The sequence below is a fragment of the Takifugu flavidus genome, chromosome 17 (assembly GCF_003711565.1).
Source record: "Takifugu flavidus isolate HTHZ2018 chromosome 17, ASM371156v2, whole genome shotgun sequence".
In the NCBI taxonomy this organism is placed as follows: domain Eukaryota; kingdom Metazoa; phylum Chordata; class Actinopteri; order Tetraodontiformes; family Tetraodontidae; genus Takifugu; species Takifugu flavidus.
This window is the reverse complement of record NC_079536.1, coordinates 4,111,435-4,123,751: the sequence shown is the minus strand read 5'-3', so window position 1 is coordinate 4,123,751 and position 12,317 is coordinate 4,111,435. Positions and strand designations below refer to the sequence as shown.

At 45.3% G+C, this 12,317-nt stretch overlaps 3 protein-coding genes across 4 annotated transcripts; 2 read left to right on the top strand and 1 right to left on the bottom strand.

Moving 5' to 3' along the window:
* Positions 1-593: 593 nt before the first annotated feature.
* LOC130513914 (regulator of G-protein signaling 20) lies at positions 594-5,083 on the top strand. Of its 2 annotated transcripts, none has more exons than XM_057013191.1 (5): positions 594-717; positions 1,555-1,715; positions 3,587-3,670; positions 3,761-3,995; positions 4,200-5,083. In XM_057013191.1, exons 2-5 carry the CDS (start codon positions 1,558-1,560, stop codon positions 4,386-4,388), a joined length of 666 nt encoding a protein of 221 aa, XP_056869171.1. In that variant the 5' UTR covers positions 594-717; positions 1,555-1,557; the 3' UTR covers positions 4,389-5,083. The 2 variants fall into 2 exon arrangements, with proteins under 2 accessions (XP_056869171.1, XP_056869170.1); XM_057013190.1 differs by lacking the exon at positions 594-717 and adding an exon at positions 748-1,230.
* A 1,262-nt stretch (positions 5,084-6,345) lies between these two features.
* lypla1 (lysophospholipase 1) lies at positions 6,346-8,994 on the bottom strand. Its single transcript, XM_057013192.1, has 9 exons — positions 8,676-8,994; positions 8,522-8,553; positions 8,363-8,428; positions 8,201-8,248; positions 8,033-8,103; positions 7,859-7,932; positions 7,202-7,303; positions 6,841-7,017; positions 6,346-6,755 (listed from the first exon to the last, which is right to left on the bottom strand). The coding sequence occupies exons 1-9, from the start codon at positions 8,742-8,744 to the stop codon at positions 6,696-6,698; spliced, it is 699 nt and encodes a 232-aa protein (XP_056869172.1). The 5' UTR covers positions 8,745-8,994; the 3' UTR covers positions 6,346-6,695.
* Positions 8,995-9,313: 319 nt separating this feature from the next.
* On the top strand, positions 9,314-11,234 carry mrpl15 (mitochondrial ribosomal protein L15). Its single transcript, XM_057013189.1, has 5 exons — positions 9,314-9,521; positions 9,641-9,798; positions 10,160-10,325; positions 10,595-10,718; positions 10,802-11,234. The coding sequence occupies exons 1-5, from the start codon at positions 9,417-9,419 to the stop codon at positions 11,137-11,139; spliced, it is 891 nt and encodes a 296-aa protein (XP_056869169.1). The 5' UTR covers positions 9,314-9,416; the 3' UTR covers positions 11,140-11,234.
* Positions 11,235-12,317: the final 1,083 nt, after the last annotated feature.

Sequence of the window (12,317 nt, the reverse complement as noted above, 5' to 3'; positions counted from 1 at the left end):
GATGATCTGGTGACCCGTTCCTACCCCTCACCATCTGACCCCCCTACCTGACACCGAATGCAGATTATCCTGTTAATGACTGTTTGGGGGAAATATTCGCCTTTAAAGGCATGTCACTAGTGATGCACGACGAAAATAAAGGAAATTACAGGTGTAAGCAAAAACTGTAGAGCTGAATTTAAAAAACAAACAAACTATGAAAAGGGTAGATAGTCCTGAATTCGGCTTCCGTTCCACTGAAGCATTAATGCGAATCACTACTGCCCTCTGGTGGACACGCGGTGGCAGAACTGGTCCCCAAGGACGGAGAGCCAGATGCGGGAGAATTCCAGATGTTTAAGCGAAATAATTAGATTATTCTATTTATCCTAATCGTTCGACCTTTCAGGACTTCAGAAAAATGATACATTTTTGGACAAATGTTTGGAAATTTATATTTTAAGCAGATTTGATTACCGATAAACAACATTAATGCGATAAAACTAATTGTAACAATAACAAAATTATAATTATTTTTATTATCATTATCATTATTATTGTTGTTGTTATTATGTACTCAGGGATTGAATCTGAGCTCAGAAATCTTTCACGCTTGCAGCTCGCGCATGCGCATAGAGGAGACCGACTGGTTTGTGTCAAGTCGAGGCAGACGGATGTGATCGAGGATAGAAAAAATCATTAAAAAATCCCCTGCGTCCTGGCATTCATGGTGACAAAGTGAGTATGGCATTTTATTTTCCCTCCCTTTAACTGTGCGAATTTGCGCACTTTTCTGCACATTTGCACGTCTAAAGGGGGAAACGGTGTTCCGCGGTGGAGTCGTCGGGATCCACCGAGGCTGCAGCATCTTTGGGTGGGAAACCCAGTAAGCAGAACCAGTTGGATTTGGCCACAGTTGGTGGAGATTGCGCTGCTCCGGCTCTTTAACCATCCTCTGGAAATGATCAGCTCATCAAATGATTTCATTATGTTTCTATAAATGGCTGCATTGCTGTTATCTTCGGGGTGTGTGTGTGTGTGTGGTGGTGGCCGTCCAGTGCATGCGTGCGCGTATGTGATGCGTGCGTCTTCTCCCGTGAATGCGCCGGATGGATGCTGCCGTCCGTCACTAACGTTCCTGTTTGGCTGCTCGCCCCCACACCGACGGGCGGAGTGGAGGAGAGAGGGCGGCTGTCAGCTGAGCGCATTCTCGGGCTTCGTTCTTTTGCTTCAGCATGTTTCGACAAACCGGTAGGAGCTATTTGTTACCCTGTGCGGCCAAACCTGAACCTAAACGCACCATTCGCGGGTCGTAAACGTCGCACGGAAGTTTGCCTCCTTTCGACCTCCTTTAAATCCGCCAATAATCACTGATTGGTGCTTTGATTAATTGCTTTCTCGGTCGGTTGCTTCTCCTCCGTTGGGCCTCCTCGGCTCTGCGCGCCTGCTGTCAGATCTTTAATCTCATGTGATTTCTCGGATCTTGTGATGTTTGCGGTGATGTTCCAGCTCGGTGTCAGTGAATCCTTTCCCAGCCCAGCTCTCACTGTGGTCTCCTCTCCCTCCTCCTCGCAGCCCATGGGCACAGAGCGGGTGGAGATGCGTAAGAGACAGGTCCAGGTCCACCAGGAAGCAGCCGCCAGTGTCCTCCACGCACGCCACAGGATGGGAGAGACCCCCACCAATGCCTCCAACGCCTGCTGCTTCTGTTGGTGCTGCTGCTGTAGCTGCTCCTGGTAAATGCATTTTAAAAACCCAAAAATCCCACCCTACCCCACTCTGCAGGGGCACAAGGGGACGTCAGAGTCGTTCCGTGTCGAACTGAGAGAGTTGGGTGCTAATTAGCTTCATCTGCCAATGCCCCAATTACAGGCCTATTATTCCCAATTTCCTGTCATCACAGGAATCTATCAGCATTAACTCCTTGCAGATTTTCCTGATGGCCTTTTGTATCAGATCTCAGAGTTCTTCCAGCATGATTCAGAGGAAGTGTAAGGCCAATGAGAACCAGGAAGCTGGGAATTGTCACATAGTACGAGTCCAACCCCGACAGGAGACAGCTGTTGGTCCACTGTAGACGTGACAGCGAGAAGATGTTTATTTTCAGGCACGTCTCCGCTACCACAGAATATTAGGTCTAAATTCCGATAAAGCCTTGCCTGGTGGTCAATTTTATCTCTCAGAAATGTTGAAATATAGAAGATGATGAAGATGAGCCTGATTTTCTGAACGGCTGTGCCCCAAAAACACCTTCCTTTCTGAGAATGTAGTCAGATTAAAAGCGAATGTTGTCACAAATCTGACTGAAAATGACTCAGTGTGCTTTAAAGCAACATGACAGCAAACCAGGATGGTGTTGGGAGCCTTTCGACCTCTTCATATTGCAGCATTCAATAGGAAAAATGGAGTTTTCTCCACTAAAATCAGGTTTCTATGAGAAATCTCCTTTTTTTGCTGCGTTATCTGAATGAATATTATCAATTTCTGCCAGTGATGTCAGCAAGTAGCCGCACGAAGGCCTCGGCGAGTCCAAAGACGTGGCCGAACGTAGCTGCTCTCAGAAAGTGTGCACATTGAATCTGAACACGAAGCTGTAATGGCAGCACGATCTGATAGCGCCTACGCAACTTTGCAAATGCGCACAGCGCCTCTTGGAAACGTGTGCGACGGTATGCAAATGCACGATAGCATCTGCAGTTTGTGAGGGTTGCAAACGTGCGCGCAAAGTTGCAGACGTGTGTCCAGAAACCCCAGCTAAAGAATCTACAAATGCGCTGGTCAGATATGCTGCTTGTCATGTGCAAATGCAGGAGGTTACGGGCTAATGTGAAGAGCACAACCCTGATATCAGACAGAAGGAGAAAAACAGTGGTCATGTGATCCTCACTGGATGTATGGATGAACAGCTTGGACCTCCGGGGCTTTTAATTTGTTTTCAACCGTTTACTTGTGCTTCCTCGGAGAACAGCGGGCTTGTTGTGCGCGGAACATGTTAATTCACTCCACCGGGGATGAGTAATGCAATTTGTATCCGCATCTATATCAATTCCATCTAATTGTTGCGGCTAAAACAAATCACGTTCCCAGATGGGACGGCGCTCACCTGAGCCAATTAGTCAGGAGCCAGCTGCTACATGAGGTGTGTGGGACCTTTTAATTACGCAGAGGAGGCACACGTCACTGTGCATCCCCATATTCCTATCAGGTGATCCAGAAAGCACTGTGGCTGTTGTTGTTTTTATGATGGAACAAACAACTTGCAAGGCCAACAATGTGTCAGTGTATACATTATGTGCATTTTAGCATCAAAAAGACAGTTATTAGCGTTCATGCTACTTGGTTACAGCCATCCGTACATCCATTTTCCATCGAGTGCCACTTTCCTAGTCAGGGCGTTGGCTGCTGGTGGAATCGTTAGGTGGGAACACACCTGGGACAGGTCACCCGTCCATCACGGGACACACACACACCCACTGCTTGAGTCTCTGTGGGGGACATTTCAGCTAAACCTGTTAGCAGTGCTAATCTTGTAGAAATTGTAGCTGCATTCTTTTTTTTAATATAATAAAAGGAAGTTTTGATGTAAAAGGTACATATTTCCCCTCAGTCTGACTGTCAGGAGTGAGGATGAGGCGGTCCAGAGGTCCACTTGTGAACGCCGAACAGAGGGACCCATGAACTGTGAAGAAAGGTAATGAAAGACCTCAGCAGGACGCCGTCGCAACCCGAGATGCGCTGAAAGAATGAAATAAGTCTGACTTGTTACGTTTCCTCCTCTGAGTCTGCTGCCCACGCTGGAGGACGCCCGCTCCTGGTCGCTGTCATTCGAAAAGGTGATGAAGAGCTCGGCGGGTCGCGGCTGCTTCAGGCAGTTCCTGCGGACCGAGTTCAGCGAGGAGAACATGATGTTCTGGATGGCCTGCGAGGAGCTGAAGAAGGAGACCAACAAGACTGTGGTTGAGGAGAAAGTCCGTCAGATATACGAGGACTTCATCTCCATCCTCTCTCCAAAAGAGGTGAGGCTTTGATTGGCTTAGCCTATCAAAGGGACAGGTCACCCGTCCATCATGGGACACACACACACACTTTGATTGGCTTAGCCTATCAAAGCGTGCGGAACAGTGCCCCTAGCGGCAACATCTGCTACTGCACCGACACTCGACTTGTGAATCCCCTATTGCTGTATCATAAGACCTCTCTCACGTGTTCCTGCCCTCCAGGTCAGTCTAGATTCCCACGTCCGAGACGTTATAAACCGCAACATGTTGGAGCCGACCTCGCACACCTTCGAGGAGGCCCAACAGCAGATCTACACGCTGATGCAGAGGGACTCGTACCCGCGTTTCATCAACTCGGCTGCGTACACGGATCTGCTAAAGAACCTGGAGGAGCCTCGTCCCGAGCCATAAGACTGACGCACGCTTTTACCCCCCCAAAAAAAGGCACGTGCGTCCCACCTGAAGGGAGGACGTGTCTGTTCCAGCTGGAGTTTAGGATAAACACGTCCAAACTGGTTGCAGACCAGCTGTAACTGCTCTTTATTTACATGTGATTAGCTTACCAAAACACTCGGCGCGGCGAGAACAAATGCTCGATTCAGCATCAGTAACTTGTTGCAAACATATGTATATTTTTCTATACTCCCCAGCACTTGACATTGCACTTTTCTACCTTATCCAATGAGGGAACGCATGCGTCTGTGGGCACTGCATTTGTATTTAGGCCAACGGTGAGCCTTAAATGCATCTTCAGTTCTTGTAGAAATATTTAAACCTTATTTAAACAGTAACTTAAGGAGGGAGGAAAGTGCCTTGGAATAAGATCTTCTACGCTCGCACCTTTGCGAGGGTGACTTCACACGCTGGTGCTTTCAGCTCTTCTCAAAGATGAACCTTTATACGCGCTCAGTGAGCTGACACCTGGAACAAAATCTATATTTGTGTGTTTCAATACTGTGATATTAGTCATATTTAATTTCAAAACGTGGACACAGGAGGCTGGTTTCACAACTACTGATATATTTATGTATTTATAAAAATGGTTTCCTGTGAAATAGATATCCCAATCTCACCTATTAAATAAAGCACAATCGTATGTTGTCGTATATACGGAGCATATATGGTTCAGCTTTTATAATAACGCCATTAAAATGGACCGCGTTAGTGTACAGGTACGGTCACCGTGGCGATTGAGCCCGTCCGACCTGGCGTTAAAAGATCAAAGCAAGGCCGCACCAGTCATTACACCTCTAGTCTAAAGTATTCAAGAAAAAGTTTGAAAACAGTTTGATTCTAACATTTTTTATTGCTTTATTTGGGTAATACTATAGTAATATGCAGCCCTAGTGCGTGCACTGCGTTGCCATGGTATTTGAAGATCAAAGAAATGTTTGACCAGTCAGAAATGTCATGGGAGCTCCAAAGTGATTCCTGAATGAGTAAAACACAGCCCAGAATTACTGCCCAGAATAGTCGCAAGGATGAACGGCGGTGGAGGAGACAGAGGGAGATTCTTTCCTCCAGAAATGTATTTTAATTTACCAAAAATAAAGTGGCGTCAGAAGATGCCAGGCTAAATCCATACAATACATACAGACCCTGCACACTCTTACACCCCACCACTTTAACTTTTTTCCAACAATTTTCTTTTTCCTCCAAAACAATGACCAACCAACTCAATCACCAACAAGAAGCCCCGTCTTGGGCCTACTACAGGGCTTTTATACCTGTAGCCCCTCCCACAGGTGAAACCAATTATCAAAATTATTACGCTCAGTGCACAGTAAAATACATGTTCAATTTACCCCAATAAAACACCCCCGCTAAAATAGATTGTGCCGTAGCACCCCGCGAAACCCCTCCATATATACAATCATGGACCAGTCCTTCGGTTTCCCCAAACGAGGAAGTATGTCCTGCTGGTGAGCTATGGTAAAAAGTGGTTTGTATGAAATGCCTAAACCGAGTAACCCTAGACGGAACAGAATGGAAATGAAATGTTTGTGTGTGCGTATGAAGTGTGTGCGTATGAAGTGCGTGCGTAAGTGGCACGGCTCACTCCGTGACACTTATTAATAATGATACTACAGATTAATGCACACAGGGTGCACGTTAACACTCGCTGGAGATTGTTGCAAATGTAGTTTGTATGAAAAACAAGTCCAGAGTTCACATCTGCAAAAAAAGAAAAACAGAAAGCGGAACTTTCCAAACCTACAAGGAAATGTTTTAAAAAGTGACAAATATCCAACAGTTGATCTTTAGTGTTTGTTTTTTTTGTTCTTGTCAGTAAAGCAAAAAACAGATTATTAGATTAACAACCATTTAAACAAGCAGAAGGAAATAAAAGTGGGAGGGTTTTGATGGATAAAATGTCTCGATCGACCGGTTTCAGATGAATAAACTTGAATTAGCGACGTTACAAACAAGCTACATGAGGAGGAGAAACAGGCCGTGAGCGTTTGACCGGCGAGTTTGGCTCTCGGTCGCTTAATGGTGAACGTTCTTAAAGCAGCTACTGTGACTCTACGTTAACGCTGAGCTCAGGGTCAGGTTACGTTCAGCTCTCTGCAGGCCCACGTCGTCCCCGTCCTCTGCGGCGCCGGCAGCGCCGCGCTGTTGTTACTGTAAAAGCGTGGACGCTCGCGTCCCACGGAGCCTCGCTGGAAGTCCAAAAACAATCCGATGGTTGTAAGCGGCGACCCCTGACCCCTGCCTTCACTCGTCCCTGATGGGCGGGAGCTGCTTCTCGATGAACCGTTTGATATCCACCATTTCCTGCGCAGAGCAAGAACAGGCGAAACCAGTCAGCGTGTGTCAGGAACACTGGCGGGGAACCCCCCCGCCCCACCCCCACACTGACCTCCGGACACGCGCAGTGAGACAGGCCGCGATACGGCTTGAAGGTGATGTTCGAGGGATTGATGAGGCTCTTCATCTTCTCTGCCGTCTGGGTGCCAAACACAAACGGGACCATGGGGTCGGCGTCTCCGTGGCACTGCAGCACGTGAATGTCCTTATTAGCGCTGTTGGCAGAGGCCTGAGAATAGAAGAGATTAGGATTACTGTATGATCATCATCCGATTGTCAGAGATTAGACTTTAGCCGGGAGCTATTACTAAATCACCATTTTGTCACGGTAAAACGAAGCGGCTTTAGGCTGATTTCATAGCCGAGTGAAGCGCCGTTCAGTGCTGGTCGGCTATATTTGTTTGTTTGTTTACCTGAGGAAAGGAGTTGCGTAGAGGGAGCCAGCAGCTCAGAGCGACCACGCCAGCTAGTTTCTGCTGGATTGTCAGAGCTGTGTAAAGAGACAACGCTCCTCCCTGGAATTAAATAGAAAAAGTTTTCGCCCATTGGCACACATAGAAAGGAGACATATAAAGGAGTAAATGATCATTAAAAAGTGAAGCAGCTTGATCCAGGTCATTGTAGGTTAGCATTTATAGCATGTACACTTGTTAAAATGGATTTCAGTATTCACATCTCCTGATTCTTTCACCTCGCTACTCTTTTGTACTGATATTGATCTTGAGATCTGGGAGATACAGTTCTCGGTGAAGCTGTGTGACTTCCTGCCTCACTGGCAAATGATTCGAAGCAAAAGATGTTCATGTATATTTGTAGCATGAAATATTGACTGCGGGGGCGCACACAGACCAGTTCAGTTTAACAGGTACCGTTTCCAATTTAGTTCAAATAGCATCTTCATAGGAATTTCAATTGGACGACCCAGATTAATGATTTTTAATTCTAGTGGTTGTGGGTTTTTTTTTTTTTTATATTTTATAACAAGAAGTAAGTAGGAATAGTCAGTAAATTGTATATATGATCCTTTAAAATCAAAAGTCGCTCCATGTGAAGGAACATGAAATCATTACCTGTGAAAATCCCCCCAGGATAATTCTATGAGAAGGAATTCCATTCTTCACTTCTTGGTCTATCATTGCTTTAACTGTGCACAAATGACACAAAATTAAAAGCCAAATTAATTTACCAGTCAGTCCCATGACTTCCTGGGTGTGGCACAAAGATCTGCACATAAATAGACCCACTGTTCTCTGATGCTCTCTTAATGCCGGACTCGTCTTCTAATGCATCCGGACTCAAACCATGAATATCAAACCTGTTGTGGGGGATTAAAAACGATGTTATATCAATGCATTTGACCACCATCATGTGCACAAGCGAAATTAAACTGGTTTAAATACTGTGCTGCTTACCAAGAAGGCATGGACATTCTCATGTTTAAAGAAACTGGCATGATGGGACTGCAATCATGAGAAGGAAATCATTCAAATCACGTTCAAAGTTGGCCTAAACTGCACAAAAACATGTTGCTGTGACTGTAAAATGACTGTAAAATAAGTCAAGTTTCCACTCACGCGTGTGGGCAGATGTATTTTACATGGGGTATCCTAATACCAGCAAAGGTATCCGCCCAACCATGCCTGATATGGTGGCAAAACAAAACGCATTTAAACACAAGTATGCAACACAATGAAATATAAAGATGCGAAGAGAAAAATCATACTTTCACCTACCCTGTATCGCCGAGGCCATGCAGAAATATCACCTAGGAACAAACACAAGTGCGGTTCCGGTCAGTTGCTACAAAAGATAAACAACAGCTTTTCCTGCACAACTTTTTCTAACCTTAACTTTTCAGACATTAATTCGCTGGGGGGGGGAACTCACCGCAGCTGTAGCTTTTCGGGCAGCAGGCACAATGGCAGGTAAAGGCGCTGACATGTTATTGCCGCACATGCAGCGCTAAGCCAGCTACTATGTAAAAGTTAGCAACCTTTATTAGCTCGGAGCTAAGGTTTTCCCGGCTCCCGTAACTGTGCCAACGTTAACCGTGTTAACCGTCTATTGAACGAAGGACAAAGTTCGAACGAAGGCGGAGGTCAAACTTCGGTCTTCTCGTAAGTTTAATTATGTAGAAACGGTAAACCGGCGGCTGACACTGGCTAACATGTCACTCACTCACAAAGGCGTCCGACTATTGTCCCGCCTCCCCAGCTCGGTGATTGGCTATCTGTTAACTTCCTCTACAAATACAGTGCAGTGATTTGTTGTTTGAAACGTCGGTCTATCATGTTCGGTTTAATGTCGATTATACCGCAACAATGGCACGGAACCCTGGGATCGGGATCAAAGAAATATACAAAATAAAGGGGAATGTTATAGGAAATGTTATAGTTATTTAATTACAGTGTTATGTCAACAACACCAGTTTTATTTTATTTCGTTTGCTTAACATTAAATCTTGAAGTCCTGAAGTCGGCTTTAAAAAAAATCACATCGATTACAAGGTGAAAACAGTGCTTTTATTTTTAACACAACGTTGTACTATCAAGTGCTTCCGGGGTCACTTCTGTCACGTGACTGCTGTGTCCTTGGTTTGGCAATCTTTGACATGTGAGCGTTTGAAACATGTCTTTTACAAAGAAAACTGGTAGTAAAGCGTTGGATGCTTTGCAGAATCTTCCGCGGATCACGTTAGCAAACTTACGTCCAGAACCGGGAGCCAAAAAGGCGGTAAGCTATAAGCTATAACCGGCTAGCCTGACTATGGCTACTGTAGACAAGCGTTCATCTTCAAATTGGTTGAGATCATTCATGCCAAACATCACTTGCGCCAACTTTGTTAAATGCAGGAAAAACGGCGTGGCAGAGGACAACATGGTGGCAACAGAAGCGGTCGAGGTCATAAAGGCGAGCGGCAGAGAGGAACCCGACCCCGGCTTGGTTTTGAGGGTGGCCAGTCTCCTTTTTATTTGATCATTCCAAAATATGGCTACAACGAAGGCCATAGGTAAATGAAAGTCAAGAGCTTATCGACGTCCTTCAAAGGTTCAAATTAATGTCAAGTAAAGTGTGCGTCACAATTCCAAACCTTTAAAATAGGCGCAATGGCAGCTGCAACTAGAGATTTTGGAGTTGCTGTATTATGTAAATATTTTGCATCGCATTTTACACCGAATGCAGAAACAAGTTTTATCCAAAGGTGTATTTGGCTTTCAGCCCAATATTTTTGGTATATTTTCCACATCTGGCTACTTGAACAAATGATCTACTGAGTTATGCGTTATCTTCTCTTTACGTCTCCTTCCTCCTTCAAAATAATTCCAAGATCAGCTCCACCAGTTGATTTTGACGTTTGCTCTCCTTCTCAGTCGTCGCCCTCAGTACCAGCCTCTGTCATTGAAACGACTGCAGTACCTGATCGATCTGGGACGGGTGGACCCGAACCAGCCCATCGACTTGACACAGCTGGTCAATGCCAGAGGAGTGACAGTCCAGCCTCTGAAGAGAGACTACGGTGTCCAACTTGTTGATGAGGTAGAGGGTGCATCTGATAGAAAGGACTTTTCTGATTGATAATACTGGCTCCATGCCTCTGATGAGTCTCATCGGTCTCTTTTGACATTTTACACTCAGGTGAAACGAATAAAGCTTTTTAAAGGAGGTTAAAAAAAGTCCGAAACTCCTCTTGTATAAAATTATGCCAGTAGGGGGCGCCATAAAGTAGTTTTGTGGTCTTGAAACGTCAAGTTGTTTTCATCCCTCACTGTCATGAGGTCAGCTTTCATGTGCACTTTCTGTTCCAGGGTGCTGATATTTTTGCTGCAAAGATCAACATTGAGGTCCAGAGAGCCTCTGAAGGAGCAATAGCTGCTATTGAGAGAAACGGAGGCGTCATCACTACGAGCTTCTATGACCCCATAAGTCTCGGTAACTAAGAAATGACCAACCTCATGCCCTCACAGCTATCTTATGTACACTCCGTAATGTTTCTATAATCTCTTTTATTGAAGGTATTCTCATCAAGCCCGTCCCGTTCTTTTTGCGAGGGCAGCCAATTCCAAAAAGAATGTTCCCGGGGGAGGACATGGTCCCGTATTACAGAGGTGCAGAAAACCGGGGTTACTTGGCCGACCCCGAGCAAATCCGGGAGGCGCGGCTAGCCCTCGCACGGAAGTACGGATATGTCCTACCAGACATTTCAAAGGATGAACTCTATCACATGCTCTCCATGAGGAAGGATGTTCGACAGATCTTCTTTGGACTGTCTCCAGGCTGGGTCGTCAACATGGCAGATAAGAAGATTCTTAAACCCACCGACGAGAAACTGGTGCAATATTACAGCTCATAAGTGTGAGGAGGCCAAAAGGCCAATGCGCATGTACAGTAACGTGGCAATGAAAAAGCCTTTGATGTGTGGATTTTATAATAAAAATCAAAGCAGAATTCAGACGTTCTGTCATTTTAACCTTTCTTCATTGTCTCACCCTTCCAACTGCGGCGTGAAGTCCGCAGCGGTGATTAATCGCTGCTGTCGTGCAGCCGACGCCTTTGAGCGATACTGGCCAGAATGGCGTGATGGAAGGAACGTGAACTGTAACAGGTGAGGGGGAAATGAGGAAAATAAGATAACTCAAAGAATGAAAACAGGAAACAGATGCCCAGCGGTGTGTGTGCGTTCGCTGTGAAAAGTGTTGCTTCGGCAGGAGAAGGGGAGATTGAAATTAGTCATAGGCAGCTGTATCCTGGTGTGGATGTTCAAAAGAGCCCCCTCCCCTCCTCCCACACACTTCTTTTGGAATACAATCACAAGGAAGTACGTATATACAGCTAAAGTGGCCTAATGAGAAATGTTTATGCTTTGATAAGGAAATTGCTGTGATTTAATCTGAATTTGATGAGACGTCTCATCGCCCACCCTCCCAGTATTCACACTTTCCCTGTTTAAAAGGACTTCAGAGTCTGGAGGGTTTGAAAGCAACGTAGCACATTTTGAGCCCCAAAAAACAACAGTTTTTGCCCCTCGCAGACCTTTTGTTATATAACAGGCCTCTTATATTTGAACTCTCTGTCACGCTGGTGTTTATTTTCTGAAGTCAAAATGGCACCCTCTCTATAAATAACTTGGTATTTCACGCAGATATTGTCTTAAGGGAGGCTACCATAGAATTTCTGCTGGTATAAAAACACTTTATCAAAGGAAACATATGTTTGTGAGTGTGTGCGCCGGACTATGAGCATTGTGTTGCTGCACAAAATCCCCCTTTGCCACGTTAGACGGCTGCTCGGGCCTCAGTTATGAGGGGTGGAAGAGTGAGAAAAGCACGAGGAGCCCTCTGATAATGCTTATTTTTATCAGATCCATTAATATTCTACTAAAAATACCTTTAAGGTCAGTTTAGATTCATCTGCAGCTCGTGTGTTTTTCATGTTTTCCCAAATCTCAAGTATCTAATAAAGTAGATGCAAATTGGGTACGTACGCTTCCGACCTGCCAGGAAAACCTCCCCAAATCCTTACAGCATAATA